A 12,572-nucleotide genomic window follows, 5' to 3' on the forward strand; every position below is an offset into this window, starting at 1 on the left:
TCCTGTTTTTCTACGGCAGGGTATTAGTATTCATTTCATCTTTGACCCAGCACAGAGTATCTTGTGACAGTGAGAATCAGTTTAAACTTGAGCACAATTGTTTTTCATTGTCATGTGAGTGATGTACCTTTTATAATTTATTTTGGTTTCGCTGCAATTGTAACTACTTGCTTTTATGCGCAGCGCGTCGGATCGCACAGAAAACGCCCATGTAGTCCTACTCTTAAAGATTAAACAGGGGTCATATTACTTACTATTGCTTTTTCTGCAAGGTCCTTGACCCTAAATACCTGGCTCTTAAAGGCTTATATAGCCAGTAGGAATAGCCACCTATTGCCCGTTGTACAGATTAATAATATGTCTGCCCCCAACCCCAGACTTTGGGTTGTCACTCATCAAACATGGGCTTCTCTAAGCAACTTAGTGACAGAAAATAAAGGTAACTAATGCTGACAAAGTAGGAGAAGGCTATAAAATAAATAAAAGAAATAGTCATCAAGGAGAACTGTAGGAATAAATGCAAGATCTGGAGGACAAAGAAAACATTCAGACTCAGAGAGAACTGCTCTATGTTGGCTAGAAAGGTGTTTGGTTTTGCCTTTCTGGCCAGCCTATAACAGAGGCTTTTTAGAAGCATGTTCTGTACTCTTTAGACACAAGATCTTGGAATTAGAAGTGATCTGGGAGGAGGAGAGGTCAAAAATCTCTACAACAAAAAATAAAAAGAAAGTCGGGCTCGGGCGTGGGTGGAGGGAGGGATAAACCCGACTTGCACATCACTAATGTTTGATCCATTTCCTTCCCTTATTGGTTACAGAGTTTAAGTCCCGGTTGAGCTGCTCAGGGATTGGATAGCTGAGGTTTGAAATTCCCCTCCAGCTCATCCAATCGCCATGCAGTTTTACCGGGATTTAAAATTCTGTGACCAATAAGGGAAGAAGATGCAGCCATCTGTGCTCCCCCCCCCCTCCAAAGTTGGCAGCTCACTGACAGCAGGTGAGCCCTGCTAATCAGCCGGTGGGGTGGCAATCGGTTCACTTCATTTTCCGAAGTTGCCTCACAAGGAAACTTCGGGCGACTTCGGAAAACGAAGAGCTTCAAGTGCCATCCCGTCGGCGATTTAGATTGTAGCCGACGGGAGGCAGTTCGGGGAGATTAGTTGCCCCGAAGAAGAGGCGGTTTATTGCCAGGTGACTAAATCTCCCCCCAAATCTGAGTTTGTGTCTCTGCCCTAATAATAAAACAGTACCTTGTAATTGATCCCAACTAAGAAATAATTAATCCTAGTTCTACTTACAATAAGGATTAATTATCTCTTAGTTCCCAGTCCAAGGTACTGTTTTATTAGTACAGAGAAAAAGGAAATCATTTTTAAAAATTTTGGATTATTTGGATTAAATGGAGTCTATGGGAGACAGCCTTTCCGTAATTTGGAACTTTCTGGATAATGGGTTTCCGGATCCCATACTTGTACAAACAATTTTCTTTGAACATTCTGGACAGAATTTTCAAATTTGCATTTAGAATCTAAATCTCCCGCAGGATGGCACTCGGAGCGCTTCATTTTCCCGAAGTCGCCCGAAGTTTCCTCGTGAGGCAACTTCAGGCGACTTTGGAAAACGAAGCGCACCAATTGGCATCCTGCCGGCGATTTATATTCTAGCGGACGGGAGACAGTTCAAGGTGGTTAGTCGTCTGAAGAAGAGGCGATTTATCGCTGGGCAACTATGGGGTATATTTATTAAAGAGTGAAGTTAATAGTGAAATTCCGCCACTTCCCATTCATTTCTATGGGGTTTTTAAAAGCTTTTTTTATCAAAGGGTGAAAGTTCACTTTCACCCATTGATAAATACACCTTTCAAAATCCCATAGAAATGAATGGAGAGTTGCGAAATTTCACTCTAGTGGCGGAACTTCACTCTTTGATAAATTTACCCCATATATCTCCCCGAATCTGAGTATGTTCAGGGAGATTAGTCGCCCCGAAGAAGAGGAGATTTGTCGCTGGGCAATTTATCTCCCCGAATCTGAGCGTGTGTCTCTGCCCTAAAGGGCCATTATAATTCCCTGTCCAACACAAATGCAGTGAATAGGATTTGTGCTGAAGAATTTCGCCTATACTATAGATTTAATCACAAATTTTGTTTGGTTATTGTTATTTCTTGAGCTAAACAAGAAGCTACTTCATGTTTGGTTCTTGCCAGATAAATAATTAATGGCGTCCAATGGAGTAGCTTTAGTTTCCCTGTTTACCCTGCTCAATAAATGAGAAAAAACACAGGTTGTTTATGGATAAAACAGTAGGCAAAAAGCATGTTCAGCACAAGTCCTGTTTATTGGTAACATTTTGAACAAGGGGTTATAATGTCCCTTAAATGTGAAAGTGCAATAAACATGTGAATCAAATGAACAGGAGCCAGAAGGTAGTCAGCACAAAACATGTGCCTAAACGAAATCAACACAATGTATTTTATTTGAATGACATCAGAAGCAAGAAAAGTATTTAAGATGCATCCACTCTCCACTTCAACGTCTGTCTGTACCTCCTGCATTTCAAGGTGACCAGAGACACTATACAGGATGAAATACCCACTGGCACATAAATTAAAGTTCAATCATTTAAAGGACATGTAACCGCCCCCCCCAAAAAAAACAGCTTCTTTGACGCATTTAAATACTTGCCACTCCAGTTGTTCAAAGATTAATAGCAAGGCTGCAGCATTCACTTATCGTCCTCTAAATGACTGAGTCCTCTCCCCCGGGAATTAACTGTGGCTGTTGGCTATTGCACATGCTCAGTTCTTCTCAGCTCAGATTACTAAACACACCCTCCAGTCTAACAGCCAATTAAAGCTGGCCATAGACGCAAAGATCAGATCATACGAATCCCCGATAATTTCTCTGCTTGTATTGCCAATCGGACGATTTTCAGTGGGAGACTGTCACCAGCTTTGTGGGACATAACTTTTGTACGATTGCTGTCAGGGGCAGAACATCGGCTGATCTGTTCTTTTACTACTTTATTTAAAGTGAAGGTTAGTGGCAGGTCGGGAGATGGGGAAGTCCGATCATATGAGGATTCGAACGATCGGATCTTTGCGTCTATGACCATCTTAAGACACAACATTGCTGATTCCCATAGAAACTCTGCTCTAGCTGTCTGCTCCTATATTTATTCCTAGTCTCATCTCCTTAACTCAGTTTAACCATTACAGTGCCAATCCAAGCAGGTGAAAGTAAGTTCTGCCTGTGTAAGCGTGCCTACGTGATTCTTGTAAATTCTTGATTTACAGGTTCTTTAAGTAGAATTAGGAATGCTGCTGTTACTATTTGATGGTAATTAAAAGCAAGTAGAAGGTTATTAAGAAATCCCTCGAATTATAGATACTAACAAAACTTTTTGCCCTTTAACGCTCCCATAGGTGTATATATGCCCAGGGCAGGTTGAAATGAACACTTGTGTTGCCATGCAGTGGAACACAGAGAAATCCAGTGCAAAATGCAAACAGCTTGGCTCATATTGCTTTAAGAACTAGCCTTAGAACTAACAAGAACTAAGTATCTATGACTACTCTACAGTCTCCTCACACCCTTCCCTACCTCATCAATGCAACTACAAAAAAAGTGTCCAGGTTCTTCATTTTATAGTGGAAATTGTGTTTGGCCACACCATTTACAGGCCCAGGCTGCACTATGTTGATTGGCAACCAGAATCATGTGCAGCTGTAGCCAGAACCAGACGAGCTCCAGTGGACATGCTACTGGTCAGTGATTTCTGCCTAGAATTAGAATTCAGCCCAATTCTGCAGCTCTGCACATGGTCTTCAGGTACAAAGGGGAACAGGTCACTTTTTTATCATTTGTGTTGATACAGTTGGTAAAGAGGGTTCTACAGGGGACCTAGTGGTTGAAATCTGTATAGACAGTGAATTGGTGATTAGCAGGTAGAACAATGAAAGCAAAAGTGTAATTACCACTAATTTGCTGGTAAATGGTCCATACTGACTTGCAATGAAATACAAACTCTAATTACTGTAAGTATCATGGTAACAAAGTAAATTAAGGTGGCCATACACGGGCAGATTTAAGGACTGCATCGGCTAGTTGATGCAATCATGCCACCGGTCTGCGCCCATTCGTAGCATTGTAATCTGATTGTTCGGTCCTAGGGCCGAACGATTGGATCCACCCGATATCGCTCAGCCGTTAGTGGGCATATTGGGTTAAGACCAGTTTGTTTGTGTAGTAAACTGAAACTGGAGTAAGAAATATTACAGGAGTTAAACTGGTGTTAAAAGAATGTCACTTTCACAAAAGCCTAAATCCATTACATGAATACAATGGTTTTGTACATTTGACAGTTAAATTGTCATTCTATATATATATATATATATATATATATATATATATATATATAATTTTTTTTTTTTTTTTTAATATGTAAAGTGGACCAGCACTCCAGTTATTTTCCATACGATTTTATTGAGTCATCACTTGTGTGTCCAAAGTTTCGGCCCTTGTTGGGGCCTTTATCAAGGATAAGGTGCAAGTGACAAAATTGTGATATATATATATATATATATATATATATACACACACAACCCCCTTCAAAAAAGAAGCCAAAATGATGTACTAGATTACTTATTGATGTAATTGGTACAAACATTTCAAATACTGTAGTTATACATGGCAAAAACATTATATATTTTCTCCACTAGATGTCGCTCTGTGACATAGTAGCATATTAGTGCATAGAGTTCAATGTGAAGTGTTAGTCCCAGAGAAAATTGATACAAAAAAATTGTTGCAAAAAAAGTAATTGAAAACAGAATATACTTTGATACAAAAAAGTCAATCATTGCATACTCTATTTCCTGAAGCGGCAGATACATAATATCATCTAGAGGAGAAAATATATCATGTTTTTTACATGTATAACTATTTGAAATGTTTGCAGCGTGTTTGAGCAGCGTGTTAACAGGTTGCTGCCGCATTGCTCTGAGGACAATAAATATGTAAGGAGTCCCTTTCTACCAGTTCTTAGATGTTAGGGAAACGGTAGTTGAATTTTCTGGTGTTACCGTAGCACTTCTTGTTCTCTAAAGCGGGTAAAATATTACTGCTTGTTAATTGCGGAAGTTGCTGGAGCTGGAGATAAAGAAACAAAACAGGGATTTAGTTAGTCCTCTGTAAATGGTACAGATTTGATTTGTACAAGCCTTCTATTAGAAAAAAAAATCTTGTCTATAATTCATTAAAGGTAAAATAACACTTTGCAACATTGTTTGGTTCAAAATTAATCGGTTAATAGTGCTGATCCAGCAGAATTCTGCACTGAAATCCATTTCTCAAAAGAGCAAATAGATTTTTTTATATTCAATTTTGAAATCTGACATGGGGCTAGACATTTTGTCAATTTCCCAGCTGCCCCTGGTCATGTGACTTGTGCCTGCACTTTAGGAGAGAAATGCTTTCTGGCAGGCTGCTGTTTTTCCTTCTCAATGTAACTGAATGTGTCTCAGTGAGACATGGGTTTTACTATTGAGTGTTGTTCTACCAGGCAGCTGTTATCTTGTGTTAGGGAGCTGTTATCTGGTTACCTTCCCATTGTTCTTTTGTTTGGCTGCTGGGGGGGGGAAAAGGGAGGGGGTGATATCACTCAACTTGCAGTACAGCAGTAAAGAGTGATCGAAGTTTATCAGAGCACAAGTCACATGACTTGGGGCAGCTGGGAAATTGACAATATGTCCCCCCCATGTCAGATTTCAAAATTGAATATAAAAAAATCTATTTGCTCTTTTGAGATATGGATTTCAGTGCAGAATTCTGCTGGAGCAGCACTATTAACTGATTCATTTTAAAAAAAAATTTCCCATGACAGTATCCCTTTAAGGTGAAATCAATGTCTTTTTCTGTGTTGTGGCTGTAATACACAATTGTGTTCGGAATAAGGGAGCATCTGACTTGACTTTTGAGCAGCATGTCGGATCGTGCCAAAAGTGTGTTTAAAAAAAAGTGAATAAAGCTCAAAATCCTTATAACAGATTTTCTTTCCATATACACAAATACATGAGAACACTGCACATCATATTCCAAATCAAAACATGAAGAAAAATGTTGTGTTGTTATTTCTTTACAGAAAGTGGGAAAAGGGAATATTAGGGTGTTCCAAAAAAAAATAAATAGCAGTGTCTGCATTAGGGATGCACCGAATCCAGGATTCAGTTCAGGAATCGGCCAGGATTCTGCCTTTTTCAGCAGGATTCGCATTCGGCCAAATCCTGCTGCCAGGCCGAACCAAATCCGAATCCTAATTTGCATATGCAAATTAGGGATGGGGAGGGAAATCACGTGACTTTTTGTCACAAAACAAGGAAGTAAAAAAAATGTCCCCTTCCCACCCTAATTTGCATATGCAAATTCGGATTCAGTATTCAGACTAATCTCTCATGAAGGATTCCGGGGTTCGGCCGAATCCAATATAGTGAGTTCAGTGCATCCCTAGTCTGCATTATTGTTTCCAAACTCAAATATTCACTGTATAAACTGAAAAATGTTTCAAGATTTTGCTTTCCTCTGAATCACGGAACTAATATTTAGTTGTATAACCAGTGTTTCTGAGAACTGCTGCACATCTGTGTTACATGGAGTCCACCAACTTCTGGCACCTGTTACATTCCACAATTCTTCTGAATTTCTTGATTTGGCCTGAGAAACAGCATTTTTTATGTTTCTATCCTATCTTGTTGGTCTAGAACCAATAAGTTGCTTGTTTACTGGTGTGTTTGGGGTCGTTGTCTTGTTGAAACCCCCATTTCAAGGGCATTTCCTCTTCGGCATAAGGCAACATGAACTCTTCAAGTATTTTGATGTATTGAAACCTGCTATGCGATAAATAGGCCCAACTGGATAGTATGAAAAGCATCCTGTACTGTACTATGACTTGAATTCAGTGTTTGGGGGTCGTCTGACAAACCGTCTGCCGCTCCTAGACCCAAAAAGAACAATCTTGCTTTCATAAGTCCACAAAATATTGCACCATTTCTCTTTAGGCCAGTCAATGTGTTCTTTGGCAAATTGTAAGCTCTTCAGCACATGTTTTTTGGGACTTTGTGGGGAGCTTCTTGCTTTGCTCACATAGGCATCTTCTAATTGTAACATTACTCACAGGTAACTTTACACCGTTCTTTGATCTTCCTGGAGCTGATCATTGGCTGAGTCTTTGCCATTTTGGATATTCTTCTATCCATTCGAATGGTAGTTTTCAGTTTTCTTTCAGGTTTTGGTTGCCATTTTAAAGCATTTAAGATCATTTTAGCTGAGCAGTCTATTATTTTCTGCACTTCTTTACATGTTTTCCCCTCTCCAAAGTACACTGTTCTTCTGAACAATCCATTTTACTCCATTTTCAGAAAAAAAAAATGCACAACATTTGCTGCCTTCCTTGCTTATATAAGGGCTGTAATTGACACCTGTTTTTTCACGGAATAAAAACCCTCACTGATTGAACTCCACACTGCTATTATTTGGAACAAGCTTTTATTATTTTGAACACTGCTATTATTTGGAACAAGCCTCAATTAATGATTCAGTTACACAGATTCATGTCATGACTGTTGGTTTTCTATTACTCTACTTTAATTACTAGTAAATTATTTGCCATGTAGAAATATAATTTCTTCCAAAAACAATGGTTGATCAGGTTAGTGATGTCAGACTGCTATCATTCTGAACTAACTGTACTTGGTAAGATATACCAGAAGTAATAAAGTAGAGTGAAACTATATCTGTAAGCCTATGTAAAACAATGCATTATATTCCTCAATGTAAACATTTTAAATATATGGTTTTCTTCTTGGAACTCTGTTATCCCTTGTGAAAAAATATGGTGATCTACTTTAAACTCTGAACCATCATAATGTTGTCAGGGCTTCTATAGGTACATGTCCTACTTGGTGCAGCACCAAATGACGCAGCTTTGCTCTAGGCAAATATCTTTAGGTGAACAGTACAGCAGCACTTCCATTAAAGCTTCATAGGACTGCATGAAAAAATGTGTATAAAAAGCAACTTTGTCACAATTGCAGTGCATAGCAGCATAACATAAACATGTAACACACATATGGGTTAGTTTTGCTCTTTCATTTATTTTTATGTTATCTAGAAACTCCATCAATGAGTACATTAGATCAAGAATGGCAAAATGCGATTCTCCTTTCATTAGATGCCGAAAAGGCATTCGACCGGGTCCACTGGGGTTATTTATATAGCTTATTGCAGAAGTTGGGGTTCCATGGCCTTATTCTAAATGCAATTATGGCACTTTATTCTTGTCCCTCAGCTAGAGTTTTGTCATCTGGTTTTTTATCAAAAGAATTTAAAATAACTAATGGAACTCGGCAAGGATGCCCTCTTTCACCATTAATATTTGCTTTAGTCATGGAACCCTTAGCAGCTATAATAAGAGAGCATAATGATATTGAGGGTATCCAAGTAGGTGCAATTTCCCATAAAATTAGTCTATTTTCAGACGATGTTTTGTTAATTATTGCGAATCCTGTAAGGTCCTTACAAGCTGTACAAAATGTCCTAGATACCTTTTCTCAAATTTCTTATTACAAAATAAATTAAGGGAAATGTATGATTTTAAATATGGGGGTTATTGAGAGCATTGTCTCAACTATACGAAGCCTATGTCCTTACAAATGGAGCAAAAATTCAGTCACTTATTTAGGTATACAATTGACCTTCCCAGTAGCACAAATGATGGAGATAAACTATAGTAAATTGTACAATAGTTTAAAAATTGAAGCTCAATTCTATAATAAAACTGAATTTTCATGGATAGCACGGATAAATATAGTTAAAATGATGCTGCTCCCAAAGGTACTATATTTAATGAGGACTATTCCCTTAAAAATTCCCACTGATATACTTAAAAAGCTACAAGAGCTATTCCAAGAGTTAATATGGAAAGGTAAAAGGCCTAGAATAAATAAGGATCAGATGTATAGACCTGTTTTTCAGGGGGGTATGGGTGTGCCTAATCTGGAAGCATATATGAAAGCAACAGCTCTAGAATTTAGTAAAGCGTGCTGGAAAAATGATACCCAAAAACTTTGGTTAGATATAGAAAATTCCACCTTAAAGGGTACCACAGTTAATAACGCTTTAAGAGCTATAGCTATAAGACCAGAATGTACTTTCCAAGCATTGTCAACAACTACTTACTTGTGTCAAATATGGCGAGAAATAACAAAACAAAATCACTGGTGGAAACATAATTTTAGAAATATAACTATTGACTCCGTATTTGCACTTGTGCCGTCGCTTGAACTACTAGAGTGGAAAGCTAAAGGCATCTTGACAATTGGTGATATTTCAGATGACAGTGGTCTATGGCCTTTCCAACAAATTAGAGATACATTTATGGTCAATAAACATAATTTCTTCCTATACCTGCAACTGAGACATATCATTTACCCATTTTTAACAAAAACTGAGGAGGCAATAAGTACCTTTCAGGTTTATTTAAATGCGGAAAGTGGGAAATTTCGAGGAATATCTTTATGTTACAAATTACTGACTACGACACAAACTAATACCAAAGCTCTTTTTTGAAATGGGAAAAAGACTTAAATAGGGAATATTCACCTGAACAATGGGAGGCTGCATTGAAGTGGCCAGGTAGAGCTACCAAGTGTATTAATCATATTGAAATTAGCAGGAAAATTTTGTTGAGATGGTATCTAACCCCAATACAACTGGCAAAAATTGATGATGTAAACTCTAGCCTTGCTGGAGGAAGTGTGGCCAAAACGCTGATACCATGCATATGTGGTGGACGTGTACAAAAATAGAAGGCTTCTGGATTAAAGTATCGGATCTTATTCGGTCAATATTTCCACAAATGGTTGAACTCAGTCCAGATCTGGCGCTGCTTAATTTAAATATGGAATCTCTACCGTATGGTAGTAACGTGGTTGTTTCTCACATCTTAACAGCCGCAAGATATACAATAGCCAAGAACTGGAAAGGAGTGCAAGATCCACAGATCCAGGAGGTTATAAACAGAGTTGATACTCAAGCGTGGATGGAAATTATGTATCAGAAAAATTTGGGAAACTATGCAAAAGTGTATGGCCATTGGAAATATTGGTTGAATAGGATACGTAATAACCCTGTAATAACCCTGTTTAGATAGCTGATTCTTTGTATAGCAATTAGTATGTTACAACTGATTCTGAGATTGTGTGGAACCTTGCAATTACTTAAGCTTTTATAAACATTTGTACCTTGTATCCAATGTTTATACATGTACCTTGTAATTTTTTCTTTTCACTTTTCTTAAAACCAATAAAAATTACTTTTGAAAAAAAAAAGAATGGCAAAATGCCATTCATTTCAGCAATGAATAAACCTACCCCAGGAAAATACTTTCTGTGCAGCCTCAACGGTTTCCGACTCACTCTTTCTGAATCTTTCACCCCATCGCCTTCATCCTGAATGCTATCAAAATATGGATGATCGAGCAGCTGCTGGCATGTCAGCCTTTCAGCAGGATCCATGTGCAGACAGCCCTGTCATAGCAAAGACAAATACAATAGGGTAATTAAAATCCCAAGACCTAGGTGCTTTTTAATTTTTTAGTTATTAAAAATAAAAATGATAACCACTGCCACGGCATATGATTTCATGATCTCAATCAGAGATAGGCTTATAAACTATTAAGTTCCTCCATATACCAAACAATGCTACTCTAACATGTTATTCTGCTGTCTTAAGTGCACTATAAAGAACGCCTAACAACTCTGTTTTCGTGTTTATTGTTTATAAAATCAATAAAACATAGCTTTTAAAAAAAGATGTACATGTTATTAAGTCCTTATTAGTATTACTATTTGACTCTAGTGCAACCCTCTCCCCCACTCTTTGTACTGCAACATTAAGGGGCAGATTTATCAAGTGGAAAATACTTCGAAATTCGACCATCGAATAGAATCCTTCAACATTCTCATTCGAAGTCGGAGGATTTTATTCATCGTACGATCGTATTCCGATCATAGTACTCCGATCGTACTTCGAATCGTACGATTTAAACGATTTTATCGTACGATTTTCCTTCGAAACCCAAAAACTTCGAAAAATGCTCTGGCAGGTCCCCATAGGCTAACATAGCACTTCGGCAGGTTTAAGTTGGCGAAGTATTGAAGTCGAAGTTTTTTTCTTCAATTATCGAATGGTCGAATAGTCAAACGATTTTTACTTCGAATCGAAGTCGAAGTAAATTCGAAGTCGTAGTATGCTCTTCGATGGCTGAAGTATCCAAAAAATTACATTGAATTTGAATTTTTTTACTTCAAAAATTCCCTCGAATTCACTTCGACCCTTGATAAATCTGCCCCTCTATGTGATTAAAGTATTACCTTCATGAGTCCCAATGCTTGCGCTGAAATGTTTGGGAATCGTGATTCCAGAGGTTCCTGCAGATAAACAAAAAGTATATTTTATTATTTGTTTTTAAAGAAGAATCACAATAATTATGAAACATTTAGGGGGTTATTTACTAAACTCTGAATGCAAAAATAACGAAAAATTTGTGATTTTTTTTTAATAAAATTGGACTTTTAAAAAATCACAAATTTTTCAGAATTTATTAAAACCCGAGGATAGAAAAGTCCAAATCTGAAATCTGGCATCTCAGACCTGTCGAGGTTGCATATAAGTCAATGGGAGAAGTCCCAAAGATTTTTTGATGTGTGCTGGGATTCATGCAGTACCCCGAAGTTTTCGGATGTTTTTGGGTGAAAATTCTGAAAAAAATTTTGAAAATCGGATGAAAAAATCAGAGAAAAACTTTAAAATCTGATTTATTTCCCACAAAGAAAATGTTCGGGAAAATGTAATAATAAATATGAATAAAAACCAGAGCAGATTTGATCAGAGTTCATAGCAGAAAATATTGAGATAAATTCAGACTTTGATAAATAACCCCCTCAGTCTTACTTTTAATTTGCAAAAAAAAGCCAGCAGATTTTATCCCATTATTCCTGTTCTGTGTTTTCTTTACAGCTGCCTAAGAAGTAAATTTCCTCATTTTGCTTCTATGTCCTGCTGTTAAAGTGGACCTGTTACCCAGACACAAAAATCTGTATAATAAAAGTCCTTTTCAAATTAAACATGAAATCCAATTTCTATTTTTTATTAAAGCATTCATAACTGTTGTAAGCTCATTTAAACATCTCAGCTGTCAATCAAATATTGTCTGCCCCTCCTCTATGCCATGGGCATAGAGGCTGGGCAGGCAATTACTTTCACTTTCCATTCAGCACTTCCTAGATGTCACTGCTCTCTCCACATTCCCCCGTTCTCTTTAACATTTAATTGTTTAGCCGGTGCATGGAAATGGACAGTGGGTCCCCCATTCTGGTGCACAAACAAAGATTCTGAGATGATACAAGGCTTTCCTTAAAAACAGTGTCCACAAAATGGCTCCTGCCTGCTTGCTATCATTTTGAATTCCCAGACTGAAGGAAACAAGATTCAAATAATTTATATAGTGTAATTAAAG

The 12,572-nt window shown here is 37.7% G+C and overlaps 1 protein-coding gene across 1 annotated transcript in view; it reads right to left on the bottom strand.

The window, feature by feature from the left end:
* Window positions 1–4,432: 4,432 nt before the first annotated feature.
* Window positions 4,433–12,572, bottom strand: part of cdkl1.S (cyclin dependent kinase like 1 S homeolog) — a 36,302-nt gene continuing 28,162 nt past the window's right edge. The window contains exons 8-10 of the mRNA XM_018232369.2: window positions 11,428–11,484; window positions 10,426–10,581; window positions 4,433–5,149 (exon numbers count right to left, since the gene is read on the bottom strand). Of these exons, the coding sequence (XP_018087858.1) occupies window positions 5,042–5,149; window positions 10,426–10,581; window positions 11,428–11,484 (321 nt within the window). The 3' untranslated portion in view covers window positions 4,433–5,041. The remainder of the gene's footprint in view (window positions 5,150–10,425; window positions 10,582–11,427; window positions 11,485–12,572) is intronic.

Source organism: Xenopus laevis, chromosome 8S (genome assembly GCF_017654675.1).
Source record: "Xenopus laevis strain J_2021 chromosome 8S, Xenopus_laevis_v10.1, whole genome shotgun sequence".
Taxonomy (NCBI): Eukaryota; Metazoa; Chordata; class Amphibia; order Anura; family Pipidae; genus Xenopus; species Xenopus laevis.